The following is a 23238-nucleotide window of genomic DNA, read 5'->3' as shown; positions in this document are numbered from 1 at the left end:
ATTTGTTGCTTGCATACCATAAGGGAGACATTCCAAACATCTCTGAAGCCATGACACAATGTCTTAAAAGTCATATTTATAAGAAATCAAAATCCTTAAATTGTACCTCATTTCCTAAAATTCAAAAGTATTAATTGAAAAGTCAGGGAATGTAATTTATCAGCTGTGTTACACTTAAATATATCTTTTTAACACTCAATATATTTAGTGACATATTAGAATCTTTGAAAGATAAATTGCACTTCTTGCAAAATGTGAATAAATTATACACTGAGTTTTCCTTGGGGTTATACTATTATCATGAGGTTTCCTCTTGATACACTCTTTACATGAAAAATAACGTCAAAATTTGCTGAGAGCCCAAAAATATTGCAACATTCTTTCTTTCTTTTATTTAGCTGCACAGGTTAAAATTAACCGATAATTTAGTCTGGAAAGTTCTACATAAATCGAATTAAAATTAAAGGTTATGACTCAAATGTAGTTTCTATAGAGCCAATAATCACAATTTTGTTGAGGAATGGATAAAGTAGATGAGTTACTATTGGCTATTAAATCATAATTTGTCTGTATTACTTTGCAGAGGATCACATAACAGATGCTATAATTATCAGCTAATGTAGTGAAGTTATACAAAAGTTTAGGCAACTACATACCTTCAGAATCTTCAACATAAGAACCAGAAGATAAACCGTACTATCCAGTAAGACCTAATCCTAACAAAACTCAAAGAAAAATCAACTTTTCCTCCTGATTACAATATAACCAAATATAAAAGAAAGAATACAAATGGCTACAGCAATGTCTTCAAGAATTATGTTTATCTTAACATTGAGACCGCTGTCATATGGGTGTTGGTTTCTTGTTACTGTAAGTATGATTTGGTGATGAAGTAGGCGATCCATTTTTGGGGGTATCAACTGGAGTTGAACAGACTGAGGCAGCATACTTGCCCTGACAGCAATGGATCAGGGGAATGAGATTTAATATAACCCCGCAAAAGATGATGAACATCCCCGACACAACAAATGGCACTATGTAATCACCAGTTGTGTCAGCAATCAAACCTGTGGATAAAGTTGAAAATACATTTAGAAAAGGATATTTTAGCGTAACTCAGATAAAGACATGGCATAACAAATAATCGCAACTGTATTCGGTACAGTATATACTACTACCGTGTACAGAAAATTGGCAGATAAGTTAATCAACAAATGTCAAATAAGCAATAAGAACATTATTTTCAGTATTATTACACAATTTGCTCTTCTTCAAGTATCTCATTATACATACTGTACTGAAAAGGCAATAGCTGATATATGGAAACGATTCAGTTTCTACTAATAATAAATATCAAGCAAAGATCTCATGAAATAACTTGCTTCCTTATGGACATTCCATTAATCATATTCATTGTATTGTACTAGGATCAGCCACTTTGCAGGAGACTAGAATTTCCTGCATCTGGTATGTCATGTACCTGATGGGTGGTACAGTACTACATTTACAAAAGAGATTAAAATAAAATCAAGAAAGACTGTGGTGACCGACCCAACGAACAATTCCGTTAATCTTGACATATTTGTATGGTTTGGTGTACAAACATCTACGTTATACTCTTCCCTTTTATTCTTGCAGTTAAAGATCTGAAAGATTATTTCATTTACATATCTAATTATCACTTAAAATGATGATATTCTTTTGTCATTATTGTCTCACAACAACAGTAATATCGTGTGTTCATGGTACTACTACTTGATCGGTCTAATGAAATTAAAAATTTTAGTTCTGTCTAATTGCTGATATGTTTGGTCCCCAGACAAAGTAATTACATCAAGATATCAACCGGTTTTACTTCAATGAAGCACATTTTGCCAGCAAACTTATTCCATTGCAGTGATATGGGATTAAATAACACGACTTACATGGATTACCATAAGATATCTATAAATCCAATCAAGTAATCATATTCCATATATCAAGTGGTCCACAAAAATAATTACTTGCATACTTGACAATTAATAATAAAACAGTCAACACTGAGTTTCATTACAGTAAAAATACGGATGAAGAAACCATCGTATGAAACTTCTAAACTTCCATAGTGGTCTACGTAATTACGTTATATTAATAAATATATTAATATATTAAGATGTAATGAGTTAGATCATTAAAAAAAAAACTTGACGCGAACTGTTCTTGACCTCTACCAATTCAGCCATCAGCGGCTCAGGGAGCATCATGTCTGCATAGGCACCCATGACACTGAGTTGCTTCCATCTCAAGCCTGTTACTAGTTGTTGCCAATTACAGTATCACCGATTATATATTTACTTTCAAGATGATCAGTATTCCTTCCAAACTTTGATGCTGCACCACAACAAGGAAAACTAAATTACCGCAGCCTGCAAATGCTGTTCTTCTAGCTAGACTATCCTTAAGGCAAAGAACGTACGTATAAGCAAAACACTGAATAGATCTACAATCACCAGGCTACAGATAAATTAATCTTCAAGAATTTGAAGAATGGCACTTGTAAGGAAGAGGAAATCATGGGGACTAATGGGAGACTTGCAAGGAAGGAAAGAGGACAGCAAGAATAGAGTAGAGCAACAGAAGTATTCACTGTAAAGTGGGTGGAAAAGCTATAAAGAAATAACGCAGAAGCCAAGAGGAAGCGATAGGAGTTACAGAGCAAAAAAAGAAAAAAAAAGAAAAAAAATTATTTTGTTCAGTATTAATCCTAGTCGCCCCGTAATTAGAAAAGTCAAGTAAGATGTAAATAGAAAAAATGGACAAAGGTCAATAAAATGGTTGTAACAGCAAGGGATCAAAGGGTCACTGCAAGGGAACCTTTAGCACTGCCTACAATGTGTTTAACGATAACTATCTTGTTTGGAAACGAATAGAAAAATCTCCCTATGCATAATAATTTAGTCTATAACATTGTTAAAAAAGAGCACCAGAACCCTACTAAGGGTAAACTCTAAGATCATTTGAATATTAGGCTAACAAAGTTAACTTATTGTTGCGTGCAGACCTGCTCCCTTGCCAAAGGGTTCTCTACGTGGTATGTTGAGGACAGTGAGAATCTTATTCATCCCTTCATGTGCATGAATGGATTAACGTCACTAATTAGGTGACGCAAACAACCTAATGTGGACTAAGAAATGCTATCATATGCAAAGCACACAATCCATTACACCACTTTGTATGGAATTTCATAGAACAAAAGTGAACTGCGCAGCAGTATCAAAACTAAGAGTGACAGTTCTTTGAGCATCTCTACAAACTACATGGAAAATATCAATTCACCAACTTTCCAAAGTGCTTTACTGGACTCAACTGGTAACCCTTACTCTTGTTTGAAAACCCTTGATATGCTTTTGCTGGAGTGGTTTGGTCTTCAGCAGCCACTTCTGAATCAAAATTCCTCTGGTTCCAAAGTTACTTGATGTAAAAGTCCAAAACAATTCAATTCTGTTTTTGGTATTTACACTACAGTACTATTATTGTAAGTCAGAGGACATCTGTTGCACATGCAGCATCTTTGCTATGGTTACAGAAAAATACATATGGTTTGAAAAGGTAGGAACAGTAGTAATAGGAGTGAGTTTCTTTCAGACATAAAAATAAGAATTTCACAGGAACGTCGAGTAGAAATGGTATAAAATTTATCTGTAAAATGAGGGCTATTCCTCATTCTTATAAAATTATACGACGCTCTCCTTTAATAATTACTTGGCAGTTATTTCTTTGGCAGTGGTCATCCTCTTGCAAAATATACAAGATATCATTTGGTTCATGTCCTAAATAATGAAAAAGTTTGGAGCACGACTATATTTTGGGATACTGCTTGAATACTTATTGTCAGTATTACTGTTAGTAGTGTTATAATAATTAGGTATGCATGCTTGCATCGTAGTAAACTGCTATTCCCAATTACATACAAAAATAAAAAACTATTCCTAATAAAATTTATTACAAATACTGACTATATATCACTACCCTCTAATACATAAGTAAAACAAACTTCCTGGCTGACAAAAGGCAGGCTATACAGTACTAATATTTGAGAATAAAGCTGTTAACATGGCACAGGTAGGAATGGAAAAATACATTTGATAGCTGAACAGGAAATAAGAAGATAATTTTGTAAAGTATCTTACCTACAAGAGGTGGACCAATGAGGTTGGCTATACCCTGAATCAGTAGTAGTAACCCATATGCTTTGCTGAATGCTTCCAAGGTAATCAGTTCAACTAGGATTACAGATGTGAGAGCATAGTTGGCCGATATGAATAAACCAAAGACAGCTGAAGCAGCAGCTATCAACCAGTAGTTTGTCAGAAATGGCATCATTATGACTGATACCCCACACAAAATCATAGAAATATTATATATTAGCATAGGAGATGACCACGGCCTGTCCCCAACGTATCCCATGACCACCTGAAATAATGATTCAATATATTTATATCATCAAATGTTATACTTCCTAAAGGTATGTAGTATTAGGAATGAAATACCTATAGGTATATAGCTTTATGAACTCATACATCCATGATTACAAGAATTTTTGGAAACTGTAATCTAGTTATTGTGAAAGGCCAACGTTAATTTAGATTCTTGATTCTTAATTAAAATTAGTACCCAAATGTAACTGCAACAATTGTATACAGATCATTTTTGCTTACCATCCCAAAACAGTTGAGTATTCCAATGACAGATATGAGGTTGGCACTGTCATCAGCAGATACACCAACACCCTGCGCATAATCGGTCAGGTACATGTAAACAGTGTCATAAAAGACATATAAAATGAAGTTGGAAATAGCAAAAACTAGGTATCCCGGATCTAAACAGTAACTGTAGTCCACGCAGGATGTTATCATCTCGCCCATGTCATCCAAATATGTCCACATATTCTGTTGGAAAGGAACTTAAAACAATTAGGTTTGAAGAAATGTTTTGCTAATGATTAGTATTAATTCAAAGGGTTTAAGTACCACTTAAATGTCATTCATATCAAATTAGGCCAAAGGAATGAATATTCAGAACTAAAGTACAGTATTGAAGAATAATTCTCCTCGGAAAGAAAACTAGTCCTTATGATAATAGTGGATGGTACTTTTAAACAATGAACACCCCCGCCATGTAAAGTCTACAAAACAAACTCGCACACTCATACGCAAAGTTGACAATATGATATTCATGAAAGGCTATGCTTACCTCATCTTCAGACTTGGCAATGGTAATGATTGAGTTTCGATATATATCCGGGCAAGACGAAGCACGAAGACGATAACGATTAATATTGAGCATAGCACCTCGGTACATCATAGACTGCCTGTTGACAGAATAATTAGTCACAGTTAATGCTTCCTTAAATCTGTTTCAGTTGCATGAGACTATTATCCGCAAGAAGTGCAAACCACCAGTTTGTAGATAAACAAAATATTTCTATTCCACATTTAGTTGTAAAATTTAAGAGACTTTTGGGATCAACAAAATTGTAAGTGGAAAGGGAATATTTACTAGTACACCAATATATTTTGAAATACTAATATTTCGATAACAAATATACAAATATTTTCAAATTTGTCTCTACACATTGAAGACTTAAGTTCTATCTGGTTCATGTTGCCGCCACTTAAATGACAGCATCGTTGCAACTCCTTTCGTTCCTCTTACTGTACCTTCCTTCATATTCTCTTTCTTCCATCTTACTTTCCACCTTCTCCTAACAAGTGACTCATGGTGCAACTGCGAGGTTTTCCTCCTGTCACACCTTTCAAACCCTTTACTGTCAATTTCTGTTTCAGTGCTGAATGACCTTTGGCCTAAATGCTATAATCAATTCATAGGCTACTGTAACACTTTTGTATTTGCTTGTCTACCTTTTCTTCAGAGTCGAAGGGTAAAAGTAATCAAATAGGACTATTTAGAATTTTATGTTTACAATGCAAGTAGTATGAAAATGTTATGAAAATTCTTTTCGATTTTGTTTTATTATTTTAACATTTTAACCCAGTTTTGAAGAAGGCTCTTTGTCGAATGCATCGTTGGACGTTTTGGGAAAGTTTCGTCACTGTTTTAGTTAAATTTTTGTTACATGTAATATTTTATTAGTGTTGATATATCCAACAGAGTTAACTCTCATGAAACATATCATGGTCTTATTTTATGAAATAATCATGTTCTCGCATTGAAATGTGGGCTAAATATGCAGCATGTTAGTTGCCAGCTAGTGAATTTTTAACGAAGTCCAATGCAGTCAAGTAGAAAGACGTCAAGCATGACTGTACCTCAAGAATGTCCTACACAATTTTCAAGTGAAAATATAAAAGAATAAGTAAGAAAAATAAATTGGATATATTAAAAGGTTCAAGATCAAGATACCAGGAGGAAAGTCTGAAGGCCGAAAGCACGGAGGTGCGTACACAAGCACACTGTACCAATGAGTCTGAGCACTGCTGAGTGACTTGGTTAATGCAGAAAATGGAGATATGTCTGAATTTACAAGATGGATGAAACACGTACAAACCAGCCTTATCTTTCAAAACAAACCAGATTGCAATTTCGAAAGAGAGGCTAAAATTATTTCTACCATCAATCTGGAAGTGTACTGATAGCAGGGATGTTGATTCTATCAGCTTCTTTGAATTTTTCCTGAAAATATGGGAACCGCAGGGAACAGCAGACCAGTTGCGAAATATTACAAATTATGGCCAGGTATGACTGAATGAGAAAAACACTGGTTTAAGGTAGATTCAGTACAGTACCCAAATTAACATAGTTGGAAAAGTTGGAGTCTATCACAATACAAAACTGAAGAATATGGCATACCATGAAAATGGGTTAAATAAGACTTAAATGAGTAGGAATTTGTATACATAATATGAGGATCACAGATGATAAACAGAGCAACAGATGATGGATGGGAGGCAAAATTGGAGGATTTTAAAGCATGGTTGTGAGGTCCAGAGCTGTCGCTGGGACCCTATGGTTATCCTCGCTTCAAAACTAAAATATGATGCACCGAGATTCTCAGGAAACACAGATCCAGCACTCCCGATTAAAGCGAACATTTATCCATTTTTTAGAAGAAACCTTATGTCCTTGTCAGAACTGTAATCACTAATGTATGTAAAGCATTGCAAGCTTTCCAACCATATGTATTTGAAACCTCCTAATTTGTAAATAGAATTGTTAACCATTCTTCAGGTTTGAAAAAACAAATCTGACTGTATATAGATGGCCCTCTATTTTCTTCTAATGTCAAATTATACTTTTCCACTCACAAGAGTTCTTGACCTGTCAGAGGTTTTGTGTCAATGAATCTGAATACCTTGAACCTGTCCACAATCCAGCAGCCTGGCTCTTCAGAGCAGAAACCATTTTTGGGTCTAAGAAGATCTCTTCATCCCACAAACCCGATGCTGTCCTCGAGTTCCTGCCAGAGGACATCTTCAAGCAGATTGCAGAATGGCTCGCCGGCCCAAAGACAACCATCACCTACGAAACACTGAAGGCCCAACTGAGATTGTCCTTCAGCATGCCTCCTGACCTCAGAGGTAGGAAACTCCTAGGCATAAAGGGACTACAGTGGCTAGTCCCAATCCCTGCCACAGACAGCTGCCCAGAGACTAAGCTTGACTTTGTGAGAGGTCCTACTTACAAAATTACCCTGCCAAACAGTCACGGCCATCCCCAACACATCAACCATGGACTTTGACAATTTCCGGAAAACAGACCACCTGGCCAACAAGTCGACGGAGCCTACACAACCAACTGTAACAGCAGCAACCCCCCCACCCCACCACAGCCACAGCAGCAGATCGACACAAAGAAAGACAGTGATTCAGAGTGCCATGCCACCCCCATACACCACTACCAAAGCTCCAGGTGGGAAAACAATCCAAAATACAAGGCAAAAACAGAAGAACATCCCAAGGGCATTTCTTTCTACCACTTGAGGTTCAGGAGCGAGGCCCAAAAATGTGAAAAGGATTGCCGCATGTCATAAAACATTCAAAAGGGTCACAGCAGTGACCCAACAAAATAAATGTCAGTGGTGGGTGCACTGGTAGCCCCATAAAAGACACCACGCCTTCTATCCACTGTCTTTCTTCTAGGTACAGGCAAAGAGAATTGACTTGTTTTTATTATCTTAGACAATACATCAAATATGGAGTTCCTGATCAACACTGGTGCATTCAAATCATTAATTCCAGTCAACAGCACGAACACCTCAATCCCACCCCCTGCACCTGACAGGCATCCACTGCCAAAAGAGCCCTGCTGAAAATATACGGGAAAAGGACCGTGAAAGTGTTGTTCCGCAGGAAGCAGTACAACTGGATGTTTAACACAGCAGACGTAACAATCAAAGTTTTAGGATCAGACTTCTTAAAAGCCCACAACATGCTGGTAGATGTTGAGAAACAACAGCTGATCACATGAACCACCCCAGTAGCCCAACTCACACCAAATCCAGCACCAGAGTTCAGTCGCCTCGTACAGGAGTTCCCAGATATTTAAGGACGACCAAACCCACAAAGCACCATGTCCAGTACCACGTAGTCACTGAAGGTCGCCCCCTTGCATGCCTATTTTAGATGTTTGGCCCTAGAAAAACTCGCCCATGCCAAACAAGCCTTCCAGGACACAGAACAGGCAGGAATATGACAAAAAGCCTCCAACCCCTGGGCATCTCGAATACATCAATGATATAATGATATTCAGCCCCAATATCGAGCAACGCATGAGAGAGATTTGACGCAGGTCCTGTAGATAAATACTCAAATAAAATGGATTTATAGTTTGAAAAGACAAATGTAAGTGAGAAAAACCAGTAGTGGAATTCTAGGACCAGCAAATAAGCCCCGACAGTGTCAAGCCCCTCCCAACAAGGGTCCAAGCAATCACTGACTTTCAAAAACCAACAACAATCAAAGCAGTCCAACAAATCAGGGAATGATCAACTATTAGAACAATTTCATACCAAACCTTGCTGAAATATGGCCCCAATATATGAGTGTCTAAAAGTAAAACCAAAAAAACTATGTTGGTATGAAAAACAAGATAAAATCTTTACACTAGTTAAAAATGCAATCACCTTTGCTGCCACACTAATCTTTCCTTTACCTAATAGGTCCCTTACCCTTAATGATTTACATGAGTAGCACAGTGGTAGGTATGGTACTCGAACAAGACACAGACGATGATCGTTGCCCATTGGCATTCTTCAGCAAGAAGTTATTGCAAACAGAACAAAAGTACTCCACATTCAACCAAGAGTCACTGGCAGTGGTGCAGACAGACCATCAACCACTGGTGCATGCTTTCACCAAAAGTGAAGATGGGTAATCAGTAAAACTGCAACACCAGCTATCATTGATAGGAAAATATTATTGCACTATCAGATATGTAAAGGGCTCTTTCATCAACGTGGCAGACACTCCTTCACGAAACTCCATCAACATTGTCCAGATAGGGATATCATATCCCAAAATAGCATTATTTCAGAACCCTGCCCTTGCGTGTAGTGACCTGTCCATCAATGATGGAGAGATTACTATTGCCTCTGAGGTGAGTACCGGACGCCCTGGCCCATGCCTACCATTAGGGCTGAGAAAGGAAGCCTTCAACCTGTCTTATAATCTGTTCTACCCATCAGGCAGATCCTACTCAGAACCACACCTCATACTACAATGCAGAGAGAAAGCATATCAGCTGACAGTGGATGGGAAAATCACCTGGGTCTTTACCAGTAGATTAAAACCAGCTTATATCCCATACTATGACCCACTCCCCTAGCTCCCCTAGGCTTACTTTCAGTGAGAGGGGTGGTGAGGAGTTCTGTCAGGTCTAGAGCTGTTGCTGGGACCCTCAGGCCAGCCTCGCTTCAAATTCTACATGATGCACTGAGACTCAGGAAACACAGATCCAGCACTCACGATTCAAGCAATCTTTTATACATTTTTCAGAAGATACCTTATGTCCTTGTCAGAACTGTAATTACTAATGTATGTAAAGCATTGCACGCTTTCTAACTATGTGTATTTGAAACCTCTTCCTGATTTGTATATAGAAATGTTAACCATTCTTAAGGTGTGAGAAAACACATCTGAGTGTATGTAATGTCCCTTTGAATTCCTGTAATGTCAAATTCAGCTTTTCCACTTGCACTTGTTCTTGACCTGTCAGAGACTTTGTGTGAATAAATCCAAATACCTTGAACCTGTCTCTTACTCGTTGTCTTGTTATATGGTACAAAAATATACCAATTGAATTTATAGTCAAATAGTTCAACTTCTACCCTGCCAACTCCTGGATGGATAAAACACATGCCTGCAAGCTGAAATAACCTCAGCAAATAGAAACCATCTCTTTGCAAACTAAGCCTTGGTCAGCTTGGTCAGGTATGCCTATAGTGGTGGCATGGGAACTGACACAAATAATAATGACAATAATAATAATGTGGCACCGTTGCAGAGTGGTTTAGTTTATAAATGGACAGGTTAAGCAACATTGGGACTGGCCAGTTGTTGGATGGGTGACCACTTTCTTCGGTGTTGAATCCTTGGGAATGGATCTTTACCACAATTCCCTCAGTCCACTCAACTGTAAATGAGTATCTTACTATTTTAATTTTCGCATTTGCTTGGTATATCAGTTTCCTTAGATAATGTAAAGTTTGATGTTGTCTTGGTTTACTTCTTAACATGCCCAACACATCCCTTTGGCGTCATCTTGAGAGTCGAAAGTGATAACTATAAGATACCTGAATGCGCAGTATATCTATATGTATATAATATATATATATATATATATTTTATACTATATATATATATATATATTATATGATATATATATATATATATTGTATATATATATAATTAATATATACTGCATGTAGTGTTCTTACACTTTTAAAAAAAAAACAAAAAAAAAAATATTTTTTTTTTGGGGTGGGGGGCAGTTAGTGGATTGAAATCTGTCCCAGAGGTGTAGTGATCTTCTAGGCCTAACTGGTGTTGCTGGCTGGAAATGGGTGTTGGCTCAGATACCCCAAAATGATGCATCGGCATCTGGTGCTCTCTCTCTCTCTCTCTCTCTCTCTCTCTCTCTCTCTCTCTCTCTCTCTCTCGGGATGGCTACTACCAGACTCTCCAAAAATCGCTCCTGCCACCTTCAAGAAAACACCAGAGACAGCTGAGCTTATAAAGAACACAGAAATCAAACATCGGAACAACTATGCCTACAGCTACTTATGTGCTCTCATAGATGACCACCAGAGCGCATACCATCATAATAGAGGAAATAAACCCAAGAAAACAGAAGCCCTTAATGTCCTTAGGAAACTTGACATACCAGCTACATGCTAATGAAAATAAAATTGTAAGATGAATAGAGAACACTATACATATATAATAATAATAATAATAATAATAATAATAATAATAATAATATATGAAGGTAGGGGCCCTCTCTCAAACATGTTTTGTTAAAGAAGATGGTAGCATCAGTGGAATTGATTTTCTATATGGTTTTTTCAATTCTTATTATTTTCTTCTCATCAGGGCTGATATTTGCTAATAGCTGGCCGATGTTCATATTCAGGCTAAAGAAATGTCTTCTAAAAGTATAAGTTTATTGATATGGTAACCCAACATTGCGTATGGTCGCCGTAGAGTTTACAAATTGTAGTCTGGACATTGTCTAAGGGCGTAGCGGAAGTCCAACGTTTCCAACCGTATCTTTGGTTCATTTTCAAGGAAGGGTGAGCTTGAACTGATTGGAATGGGATCGTTCGGTGGTATTTATTGTGTCCTGGGTGCTCTGTCTTGTGAGAGCTGAGTTTTCATTGACTGAACAGAGGATTAAGTCCCTGAGTCAAGCAGTCTCCCAGGGGTGGATATTCACACTGATCTTCACGTGCGAACACTGGAGACTGGGAGGGTAGTATTGGGAATGTCATTGCCGGTAGATGGGGGCACTACCTGATTGGTCCGTTTGATCAGCTCTGGGGTGCTGGCAGGCGACGCCCTACATGCCACCATTGGGAGGGGGGAAGTCTCTTGTGTGGTCTTGAGGCTGGGTCTCTCCTTCCTGATGAGCAGGGCCTCCAACGGTGGTCTGCCGCCTTATCCATAATTCCAATATTAGAAATTATGTCCTTTAGGGTTATTCTGGTATTTGCGGACGTTTTTAGCATGGTTATGGGTGGTGCCTTCCTAAGCGTGGCAGAATATCCTCTTGGTAAATTGCATAGTTGTCATACCAATGTAGGCTCAGGGGCATTCCCGGACAGGGGATTTGTATTGGTATACAATGTTAGTTTTCTCAAGAGGGTCCTGAACCACAGGGGCTGGATTATTTTTCATGATCAGGCCACTGGTCTTCTTGCTTTTGTGGTAAATTATCAAATTAACCTTTTTCGCAGGGTCCGTAGGGGAGACATTCCTTTCTATGATGTTGCAAAGAGCTTGCTTGTCCTCTTTGTATTTCTTGTGAAACATTCCCTTGTAAAAGAGAGTAACGTCTTCAAGGGGGGGCGGGGGGGGGGCCAAAGGCTACTGCTGATACCATTTATCGATGTTTCTGTGAATGCATTTTGTGATGTCCCGGTTAGCATACCCATTGTTAATTAAAACCTGGGCAACACGCTCTTATTCAGTGTATGTGTCCTTCCAAGAAGAGCAGTGTGAGAGAGGAGAGCTCTCCTGATGAAGGTGCTGATCGCAGTGTGCTTGTATCTCTCTGGACACTCGCTCTCGCTGTTCAAGCACATGCCCAGGTTTGTGGGTTTCGTATACACTTGCGTTATGAAGCGCTCCTCTTGTTGCCCGACGAGGATGTCAAGGTAGGGGAGGGGACGGTGTCATGGTAATCGCTCTATAGCGAAGTAACATATATTAAAGGAAAGGAAAATGCATCTTCTTCGATTAGGTCTGCAGCAAGGAGGCATTCGCGGTTGTGTTGGGGGCGTCTGTTCTCATGATTGTTCGAGAATACTCAGCACGAGCCGTTGCGTCGTTAGAAACGCTGCGTATTATGATGTAACTTTTCCTCTGGATCCTTCTAAAAGATATTTACATTCCCTGGTAGGCTCCGCTCTTTTCATTTCCGCCCCAAGATCGCTGTATCTATATATGCCCTGAGGAAGTAGAAGAAATCAGATCATCAGAGACAGATAAGACAAGAAGGTAGAGACGAAGGATAAGAGGGGAAGAGGACGCACGAGAGAGAGTGTGAACGGAAACAAGTAAAGTCGTCTGTAGTCGGAGAGAGAGAGAGAGAGATCTCGACGTTGAGCAACCCTTCAGAGAAGAAACGTCCTACAAGTGGTTTTGAGGAGCAGCCCGCCCTTCGAGTATCAAGACTAGACATTTCTTTCTGCAGTATGAAGTCAAAAAGCCGTCAGGAGTTTCTGCTGTCTCCTTTTGTGAAGCCGTCGCTCTGAGCACTGATTTCGACAGCTGCAAAACTGATCAGCAAGTATTTCATTACCGCACTGTTTCCCCATTTTGCATATTGTCAGATTTAACTTTGTTATGTAAATAAGAGAAACCATTCTGCATTTATCTTTGTTAATAAGCTTGTAAATAAACTTCTGTTCTGTCTGAGTTGCTTTCTATGTTCGTATTCCGAGTTTCAACTGTTGGTGTTGGATCCTTTTTGTTTATTATATTAAAGAATCTGAGCAGATCTCTCGGTCCGTAACATAGTGGCGACCTTCGGCCAGGGTATTTGGCACCGTAACAGACTGAAACAGGGAGAATATAGAAAGAACCAGAATGAGTGAGATGGTGAAAGAGTTTATTGAGTCTGGTAAGCTTCTAGGTCTAGAGGGGAATGATCTCCGTGAGTGTAACAATATGTGAATGTTGTGATCTAGATATTGTACATAATCAGTGTACGAATACTGTTTGGTATGCTGTCTAAGTTTGTGAATTATATCTGTTGTTTATGTTTGGTTAAGTCACGTGACCAGAGGGACTTGCAAACTCTCCCCTGATCTCCACATGTTGGCTCGTCAATGCTGTATATTATTTTTAGTAACTTGTTTAATAAACTAATGTTAATTACCCTCAGCTTATCAATGAGAACCCGTAACATGGTGTCAGAAGTGGGATAAGTTTTCTCATCACAATTATGGTAGTTTTGTACCATAAAGATGAATATATAGCTAACTCCACCAAGTCCTATGGACTTTAGTGCAAGTACTAATGTAGCCCTCAAATGGAAGAAATTTAAAGAAGCTTTTATTAACTATGAAATTGCCATAGGCTTAGACAAGGAAGCTGACAGACGAAGGGTAGCAACATTCTTGCATGTTATAGGAGAATTAGGGGTTGAGAAATATAATACACTGTCTTGGGATGAAGATGGAGATAAATATAAGATAGATAAAGTTTTGAAGAAATTTGATGCAGAATGCAGTCCCAGATCAAATATAATCATGGAAAGATACAAATTTCTCAAGCGGAAACAAGAATCTAATGAAAGTTGTGACCAATTCATAACCCAGTTAAGAATTCTATGCAAAACTTGCAATTATGATAATGATCAATTCATCCTAAATTTACATGATGATAAGGCTAGGGAGAAATTACTGGATCATGTGAAGATGGATACGAAACCAATGACCTTACAAAAGGGCTGTGAATTTTGTAAAAAATTATGAAATGCGAATTCAGCAAAAGCAACAAATGACTAATAGCAATACTGAAGAAGAGGAAGTTAATGTCGTGTGGAAGAAGAAAAATAACAACACAAATCCTCAAATTAAGCCTAAGTCCAATCGTGCCAAGGAAATTAAAGATTGCAGGTATTGTGGCAGGACTCATAAAATTATGATGTGTCCAGCATATGGTCAAGTGTGTGCCAAATGTAAGAAAAAGAATCATTATGCTAAACAGTGTAATGCTAAACTCTGAAAAAGTGAAAATTTGTGAAGAGAATGAAGATAGTATAGTGACCTTCAGCAAATTAGCACAATAAATGAATCGATAGGAAACATTTCTATGTCTCATGAGAGAAAACAGTATGTAAACATGACGGTAAATCAGCAAGAAATAAATTTTCAGATTGATTCCGACGCAACATGCAATGTTTTGAGTGTTAAAGAATTGAAGCGTATGATTGGCAGTGATAAGTTAGATACTGGTGATAGCATCAAACTGAAAGTGTTTAATAATAAAACAATCAAGACTATTGGAATTAAAACTCTAATGTGTGAAACGAAAGGAAAGCAGTATAAACTTAAATTTTATGTAGTGAAGGAAAATGTTTCTTCTGTAATAGGTTATGAGGATGGACAGAGACTGAAATTGATAAAAATTCTTGTGAATGATAACCCAAGTGCTAAAGAAATAAATGAGGTTTCTCCGAAAGTGTTAGATAAAAACAAGATTATTTCTGATTTTCCTGATTTATTCGAAGGTTTGGGGGAATTAGGACCTCTATGTAAGATAAATAGATCATACAGGGTCACCAGTGATCCATGCTCCAAGAAAAGTTCCTTTTGCCCTTAAGAGAAAATTGAAGCAGCAGTTAAGTAGTATGGAAGGTACCATTATTGAAAAGGTCTCAGAACCTACAAATTGGGTTTCTCGCCTGGTTTTAGTAACAAAGCCTAATTCAGATTTAAGGATTTGTTTAGATCCTACAGATCTAAACAAAGCTATCAGGAGACCCCATTATCCACTTCCAACAATTGAGGAAATTTTACCGAAATTGGGCAAAACTAAAATATTTTCAGTACTTGATGCAAAGAATGGATTTTGGCAAGTGCAACTTGACAAAGAGTCAAGTTATTTGACTACATTTAATACGCCTTTTGGTAGGTATAGATGGAAGAGAATGCCTTTTGGTATATCATCGGCACCAGAGGAGTACCAGAGACGAATGCATGATGCCTTACATAATTTAGATGGCATAGAAGTAATAGCAGACGATATCCTAGTTTATGGCAAAGGAGATACTGATCAGGAAGCTTTGGAAAATCATGATAAGAACCTATTAGCGTTACTGCAAAGATGCCGACAAGAAAACATCAAGTTAAATCAAGAGAAGATGAAATTACACGTGACTGTAGTCAAGTACATTGGACATTTGCTAACAAAGGACGGTGTTCGTCCAGATTCAAAGAAAATTGAAGCTATTAATTGTCTAAAAGTGCCAAGTGATGTTAAATCATTGAAAAGATTTATAGGGATGGTTAATTATCTTTCAAAGTTTTTACCAAGGTTGTCAGAAGTAACTCAGCCATTAAGAAATCTGGAAAAGAAAAATGTTGAATGGCAGTGGAACTCTTCTCATGATGAAGCATTCTCCAAGATTAAGAAACTAATTGTTGAAGCTCCTTGCTCGAAATATTTTGACAGTTATTGTAATGTGTCTTTACAGATTGATGCTTCAATGTCAGGATTAGGTGCTGTCCTAATGCAAAACGGTCACCCAGTGGCCTATGCTTCTAAATCGTTAACTGAAACAGAACAGCGATATGCTCAAATAGAAAGAGATGTTAGCCATTGTTTTTGCAGCATTGCATTTTGTTCAATATCTTTGTGGCAAAGATGCTATTGTAGAAACTGATCACAAACCTTTGGAAAGTATTTTTAAGAAACCATTATTGAAATGTCCTAAGAAGTTACAAAGCATGTTATTGCAATTGCAGAAGTTTAATTTGAGTGTTAAATATAAACCAGGTAGCAAAATGTACATAGCAGATACATTAAGTAGAGATTTCTTGTCGAATACATTTTCAGGTGCAGATAAATCTGATGTAATTGCATTATTTGAAGAGGTTAGTAAAGTAAATATGACAGAACATGTTGCTGGGACCAATGAAAGACTTGAGGATATTAGACAAAAGACCATACGTGATGTTGCATTACAAACATTAAAAAAACAATTCTAAAAGGTTGGCCCACTCATTGTATAGAGGTTCCTGAAATCATAAGATCTTTTTTTAAAATTTAGGGATGAACTTACTGTTGATAATGATATAATTTTTAGAGGTAATTGTATTGTTGTCCCATCATGTTTAAGGTCTTACATGCTGAAACAAATTCATTATGCTCACAATGGGATTGAAGCTACTGTTAGATATGGTAGAGATATATTGTTCTGGCCTGGCATTGGTGCAAATATAAAGAATTATGTTTCTTCTTGTGTGGTGTGTAATAAGTATGGTAGTAAACAAACCAAGGAATCCTTAAATTCACATGATTTTCCTTCTAGGCCTTGGTCTAAAATAGTAATGGATATTTTTAGTGTTGGTAATTGTAACTATTTGATTTTGGTAGATTATTATTCATCATATTTTGAGATAAATTCATTGGAAAATATGTTAGCGTCAAATGTTGTAAGCAAGGCAAGGAGTCATTTTTCACGCTATGGTATACCAGACATTGCATTGTAATGACTGTGGCTCACAATTTACATCAAGTGAATTTCAAACTTTTGTAAAGAAATGGTCATTTAAACATGTAAAATCATCCCCTTACCACCACCAGTCAAATGGCAAAGCTGAAAATGCAGTAAAAATAATGAAACAGTTGTTCACAAAATCAAAAGAGGATGGCCATGATCCTTTATTAGCACTTCTTGAATGGAGAAATACTCCAACTGAGGGATTTAACTCTTCACCTGCTCAAAGAGTTTTTGGTAGAAGAACTAAAAGTCAATTGCCTATAACAGAAAATTTACTTAAACCCAAGATCGTTGATGGGGTACCAGAAGTTCAAACTAAGAAATTGATTAGGCAAGCTAAATATTATAACAGATCATGTAAGAATTTAGTTTCATTAAAACCAGGTGATGTCATCCATGTACAACCAGTTCCAGGAAAAAAGGAATGGAAGAAAGGTAAGGTAATAAAAGAGGTTTCAAACAGGAAATACAAAATAGAAGTAGAAAGCAAAGTATATTTTAGAAATCGCAAATTTCTGAGAAAGACATCAGAGACAGTGACTGATAATTATATTGATTCTGATATTGAAATTGAAACTGATGTCAATACAAATGATGTTGCAAATAAATCTTTTACACTTCCTCAGGCTGATAACTTAGAATCACAAAGAACCAGAAGTGGTCGTGTTGTAAAAAAACCTCAATATCTTCAGGATTATTGTGATAAATTTAAAGAGCCAATTAGGTATGTAGGATTAGATGTATGTTGCAGGGACCATTTATGTAGAAGAAAAGTTCTTCCAAATTTTGTTGAGAAAATGTAAAAGAAGGGAGATGTAACAATATGTGAATGTTGTGATCTAGATATTGTACATAATCAGTGTACGAATATTGTTTGCTACGCTGTCTAAGTTTGTGAATTATATTTTTTGTTTCTGTTTGGGTAAGTCACGTGACCAGAGGGACTTGCGAACTCTCCCCCGATCTCCACGTGTTGGCTCGTCAATGCTGTATATTATTTTTAGTAACTTGTTTAATAAACTAATGTTAATTACCCTCAGCTTATCAATGAGAACCCGTAACAGTGAGTATGCTGAAAAGAAAGAAAGAGAAAAGTATGAGAGAGATGAAAGAGCAGCTGAGAGAGAAGCAATGAGAGTGCAGCATGAGAGCGAAATGATGATAATGCAGGAACAAGAAATAGAGAAAGAATGTAAGGATGAGTTGGAAATCGCTCGTTTAAGGCAAAGTACTCTTAACAGTCAGACGTGCAAGAACGAAAATGGAGCCGATGGTTTAGGTATGAGTGCAGTGCTAAAATTAGTACCAAAGTTTGATGAGGAAGATGTAACGACATATGTCATGTGTTTTGAGAAGTTAATGGAAAGAGTAGGTTCTCCTAAAGAAATGTGGACTCTATATTTACAGTCAGTTTTGCGCGGTAGGGCACTTACTGTGTATAGTTGGACGTCTAAGGAGGAATGTGATGATTATGATATTGTGAAAGAAACTGTTCTTAGCACATACAGGTTAGTACGCAAGGTGTACTGTAAGAAATTTAGAAGTTTGAGAAAGGACGAGAATATTACGTATGTAGAATACGGTAAGAAGTTAGAAAGGCTGTTTTTTTATTGGTTAACTTCTGCTAAAGTTGATGATTTTGAAGGTCTGAAGAACTTAGTATTGCTAGAAAACTTCAAAGATAACGTATCCCCTGAGATTAAGCTTTATATAGAAGATAGGTGAGAAGTATCTTTTGCAGGAGCTACTAGGTTAGCAGACGAATATAGCTTGACTCATAATTTAAGTGTCAGCAAGAAGCGCTAAGGTTTGTAAGAATAAAGTGGCATTTAGTTGATTAGAATTAACTTGTTTCTGATGTAATGAGAAAGGGCATTTAGCAAGAAATTGTGCAGTTGAAAGGAAGGACGTTAAGAAACCAGTGTCTCTAGTTTCGTCAAGTAGGAATGATGTGATGAGAGAAACTAGGAAACTTTTGGGGGAATTTCTGTCAGAACATGTAGTTTCTTCGCTTGGAGGAGGAGATTCGAGAGAAGTATTCTTGCTTCGGGACACAGGAGGTGCTGTCTCCCTAATTAGGAGAGAGAGTGTGCCAAAGAGGGCAGAAATCAATATGGAGGATAAAGTCATGTTAGGTGGATTTCCGAACACTTGTGTTCTTTGTCCTTTGTTGAAGTTGAACTTGGGAAGTCAGGTAGTGTCAGTAGAAGTGAAACTAGCAGTTGTTGACAGTTTGCCCGTTGATGGCGTTGACATTAATGTCAGTAATGACTTAGCTATATCCAAGAATGTGAATCATGTTGTGAGTGAGATTCCAGTGCCTGAAATGGTAGTAACTAGGTGAGGTTTACATACAGACATAGACTACGGTCATAGTTTGTTTGTGGATTCGATCGAGTGTGAGTCCGTGGATTCGAACGAGTGCAATAGAGGTGGCGAGGTTGATCTTGGCATGAGTGTGGCTGAGAGACCTGACTCTATCAGTGAGGACAGTAATAGCCAAGCAGAAGGTGTAGTTGTCGAGAATAACGTAGTCGATGTAATGGAATCAAGTAATAGTTACTGTGATGAATTAGGCACTAACCCTTGGAATAAGGATGAGCTAGTCAAGTTTCAGAGAGAGGATGAAACACTAACCCAAATTTTTGAATGTGAGCTGGATGATGATCTTGATAATGTAAGGAAACGTTTTGTTTAAAAGACGAAGTTTTGTGTCGTTATCTTCGTCCTGAGTCAGGTAGTAAAGAGAAAATCACCGAACAATTAGTGGTTCCTAGGAAGCTTCGTGAGCTATTGAAGTTAGCGCATGATGAGCAAGGACATTTGGGAGTAAATAAAACTTTCAGGTGTATTAGTAGGGCTTACTTTTGGCCTAAAATGAGAAGTGACGTGAAGAGGTATGTTTAAGCTGTCATGAATGCCAAATTGCCAGAAAATCGAATCAAGTAATTCCCAGAGCTCCGTTGTCAAATATTCCTTCAGTAGGCGAACCTTTTGAGAGTGTAGTTATCGATATCGTCGGACCGTTGCCTAGAAGTCAGGGAGGGAGTATATATCTGCTAACAATCATTAATAGACTAACTTGCTATCCAGAGGCGATACCGGTAAGAAGCTGTAATGCAAGGACCGTAGTTAAACGGTTGTTAGATTATTTTTCTAAGTTTTGTCTGCCTTGCACTATAGAGAGTGATAATGGTAGTAATTTTGTATCCAAATATTTCAGGGATAGAATGAAACAGCTAGGCATTAAACTCCTTCCACACCTTATCATCCTGAATCACAAGCCATTGTGGAGCGGTTTCACCAAACGTTAAAGAGTTGTTCACGAAAACTGTGTAATAACTTTGAACATGACTGGGAAGAAAAGTTACCTTTTGTTTTGTTAGCTTTACGGTTGGCACCGAATGACACTACAGGATTTAGTCCTTTCGAGCTGGTTTTCGGTCACACCGCTAAAGGTCCTTTGGAAATGTTAAAATGTAATTTAATGTTTAAAGAAGGTAGAGAGGACTACATAACTAATCTAGAGTATTATAAAAACAATTTAAGAGATGGTTGGCAACTAGCGAAGGCGAACGAGAGTGGGAGTCAAGGGGAAACTAAAGGGAAACATGATCTTAGAGCGAAAGAGAGAAGTTTCTGTGTGGGAGATAAAGTTTAATATTAGTCCAGAAAGAAGGTCCCTCTTTATCTTAAAAGTTCGAAGGTCCTTTTACAATTTTAGAAAAGAGGGGAAATCTAAATTATTTAATAGATATGGGTAAGCGTAGACCAAAGTGGATGTATGTAAACTTGCTCATGAATTATAACGAACGCCCCATGCCGTGGCCACCGCCTGTGCCCGTATTAACGGTGTCACAGAAAGAAAATAGTTTTGAGAAAAACTCCGAGGTGCTTAAGAATTTCCAAGTTTTTAATCAGAGTTAAGAATAGGAAAAATTAAGGGGAAAGGAGATTTTTCGGAATGAGTAGCCTGATAACCGTTTTCTATTTTTGCATGGTTGGATGAATGAATGGTGAAGTGTGTCTGTTTAACGGAGTTAAAGCTTTATGCAGAATTGTTCCCCCATTGTTTGATTCTTGTTTCTCTTTAGAAGAAAAATAAAATCAGTTGATTTCATTTTTTTTCTTTTGGGGGAACGTGTCATGGTAATCGCTCTATAGCAAAGTAACATATATCAAAGGAAAGGAAAATGCATCTTCTTTGAGTAGGTCTGCAGCAAGGAGGCATTCGCGCTCGTGGCATCTGTTCTCATGATTGTTCGAGAATACTCAGGTGTGTTATGGAACTCAGCACGCGCCGTCGCGTCGTTAGAAACGCTGTGTATTATGATGTAACTTTTCGTCTGGATCCTTCTAAAAAGTTCCTGTCGGGAGATGATGACTTTTGCTGGTAGGCTCCGCCCTTTTCAGCCCACCCCCAGATCGCCATATATATATATATATATATATATATATATATATATATATATATATATATATGCCCTGAGGAAGTAGAAGAAATCAGATCATCAGAGACAGATAAGACAAGAAGGAAGAGATGAAGGATTAAGAGGGGAAGAGGACGCACGAGAGAGAGTGTGAACGGAAACAAGTAAAGTCGTCTGTAGTCGGAGAGAGAGATCACGACGTTGAGCAACCCTTCAGAGAAGAAACGTCCTACAAGTGGTTTTGAAGAGCAGCCTGCCCTTCGAGTATCAAGACTAGACATTTCTTTCTGCAGTACAAAGTAAAAAAGCCATCAGAAGTTTCTGCTGTCTACTTTCGTGAAGCTGTCGCTTCGAGCACTGATTTCTACAGCTGCAAAACTGATCAGCAAGTATTTCATTACTGCACTGTTTCCCCATTTTGCATATTGTCAGATTTAACTTTGTTATGTAAATAGGAGAAACCATTCTCCATTTATCTTTGTTAATAAGCTTGTAAATAAACTTCTGTTCTGTCTGAGTTGCTTTCTATATTTGTATCCATAGTTTCAACTGTTGGTGTTGGATCCTTTTTGTTTATTATATTAAAGAACCTGAGTGGATCTCTCGGTCCGTAACAGACGGTCACGGCAATGTTCTATGGTTAAGTTGAGTCTGCTGTGGTCGTGGAAGGCTTGTCACAGGTACTCTTATTTCTTCCACCATCCTGGCGCCTATGAAGGTGTCATCATTATACCGGACGTACATAGATGGTTTCTCGATGGTGGCAGATACCAGGGATTCCACAGCACCCATGTAGAAGTTTGCGAAAAGTACTCCGAGTGAGAAGCCATCGATACACCGTCTTTTTGTGTGTACATATGGCCTCTGTGGGTGGAGAAAGGGGCCTTTTTTGTACAAATCTCAAGGAGTTTTAAGAGGGCATGTTCAGGGATGTTTAATGGGGGCGTGGAGTCATCTCTATAAACATGATCCAGAATTATCTGGATTGTTCATCCAAAGGGAGTTCGTGAAGAGGGACTCCTTGTCCATCGATGCAAGAGACATACAAGAGACTTCCCTCCTCCCGATGGTGGCACGTAGGACGCCGCCCGCCAGCACACCAGAACTGATCGAACGCACTAGTCAGGTGGTGCCTCCATTTACCGAGAAGGACATTCCCTATACTACCCTCCCAGACACCAGCATCCACACGCAAAGATCAGTGTGAGCATCCACCTCTGGGAGATGGCTTGACTCAGGGACTTAATCCTCTGTTCAGTCAATGAAAACTCAGCTCTCACCGCAGAACAACCCCATTCCAATCAGTTCAAGCTCACCATTCCTTGAAAATGAACCAAAGATGTGGTTGGAAACGTTGGAA

The 23238-nt window shown here is 38.0% G+C and overlaps 1 protein-coding gene across 2 annotated transcripts in view; it reads right to left on the bottom strand.

The window, feature by feature from the left end:
• The window catches only part of LOC135216810 (uncharacterized), a 490710-nt gene that overhangs the window by 123 nt on the left and 467349 nt on the right, over positions 1-23238 (bottom strand). Inside the window, exons 5-8 of one of the 2 annotated variants that reach the window (XM_064252312.1) lie at positions 5233-5350; positions 4698-4928; positions 4170-4452; positions 1-1067 (exon numbers count right to left, since the gene is read on the bottom strand). The exon at positions 1-1067 is cut by the window's left edge and continues 123 nt beyond it. In XM_064252312.1, coding sequence (XP_064108382.1) covers positions 844-1067; positions 4170-4452; positions 4698-4928; positions 5233-5350 — 856 coding nt within the window. In that variant the 3' untranslated portion in view covers positions 1-843. Of the gene's footprint in view, positions 1068-4169; positions 4453-4697; positions 4943-5232; positions 5351-23238 lie in introns of those variants that run through there. The other variant, XM_064252320.1, reaches the window with a different exon arrangement.

Source organism: Macrobrachium nipponense, chromosome 19 (genome assembly GCF_015104395.2).
Source record: "Macrobrachium nipponense isolate FS-2020 chromosome 19, ASM1510439v2, whole genome shotgun sequence".
NCBI classification, from domain to species: Eukaryota; Metazoa; Arthropoda; class Malacostraca; order Decapoda; family Palaemonidae; genus Macrobrachium; species Macrobrachium nipponense.
Note: the sequence above shows the minus strand (reverse complement) of the source record. Positions and strands in the feature narration are given on the sequence as shown.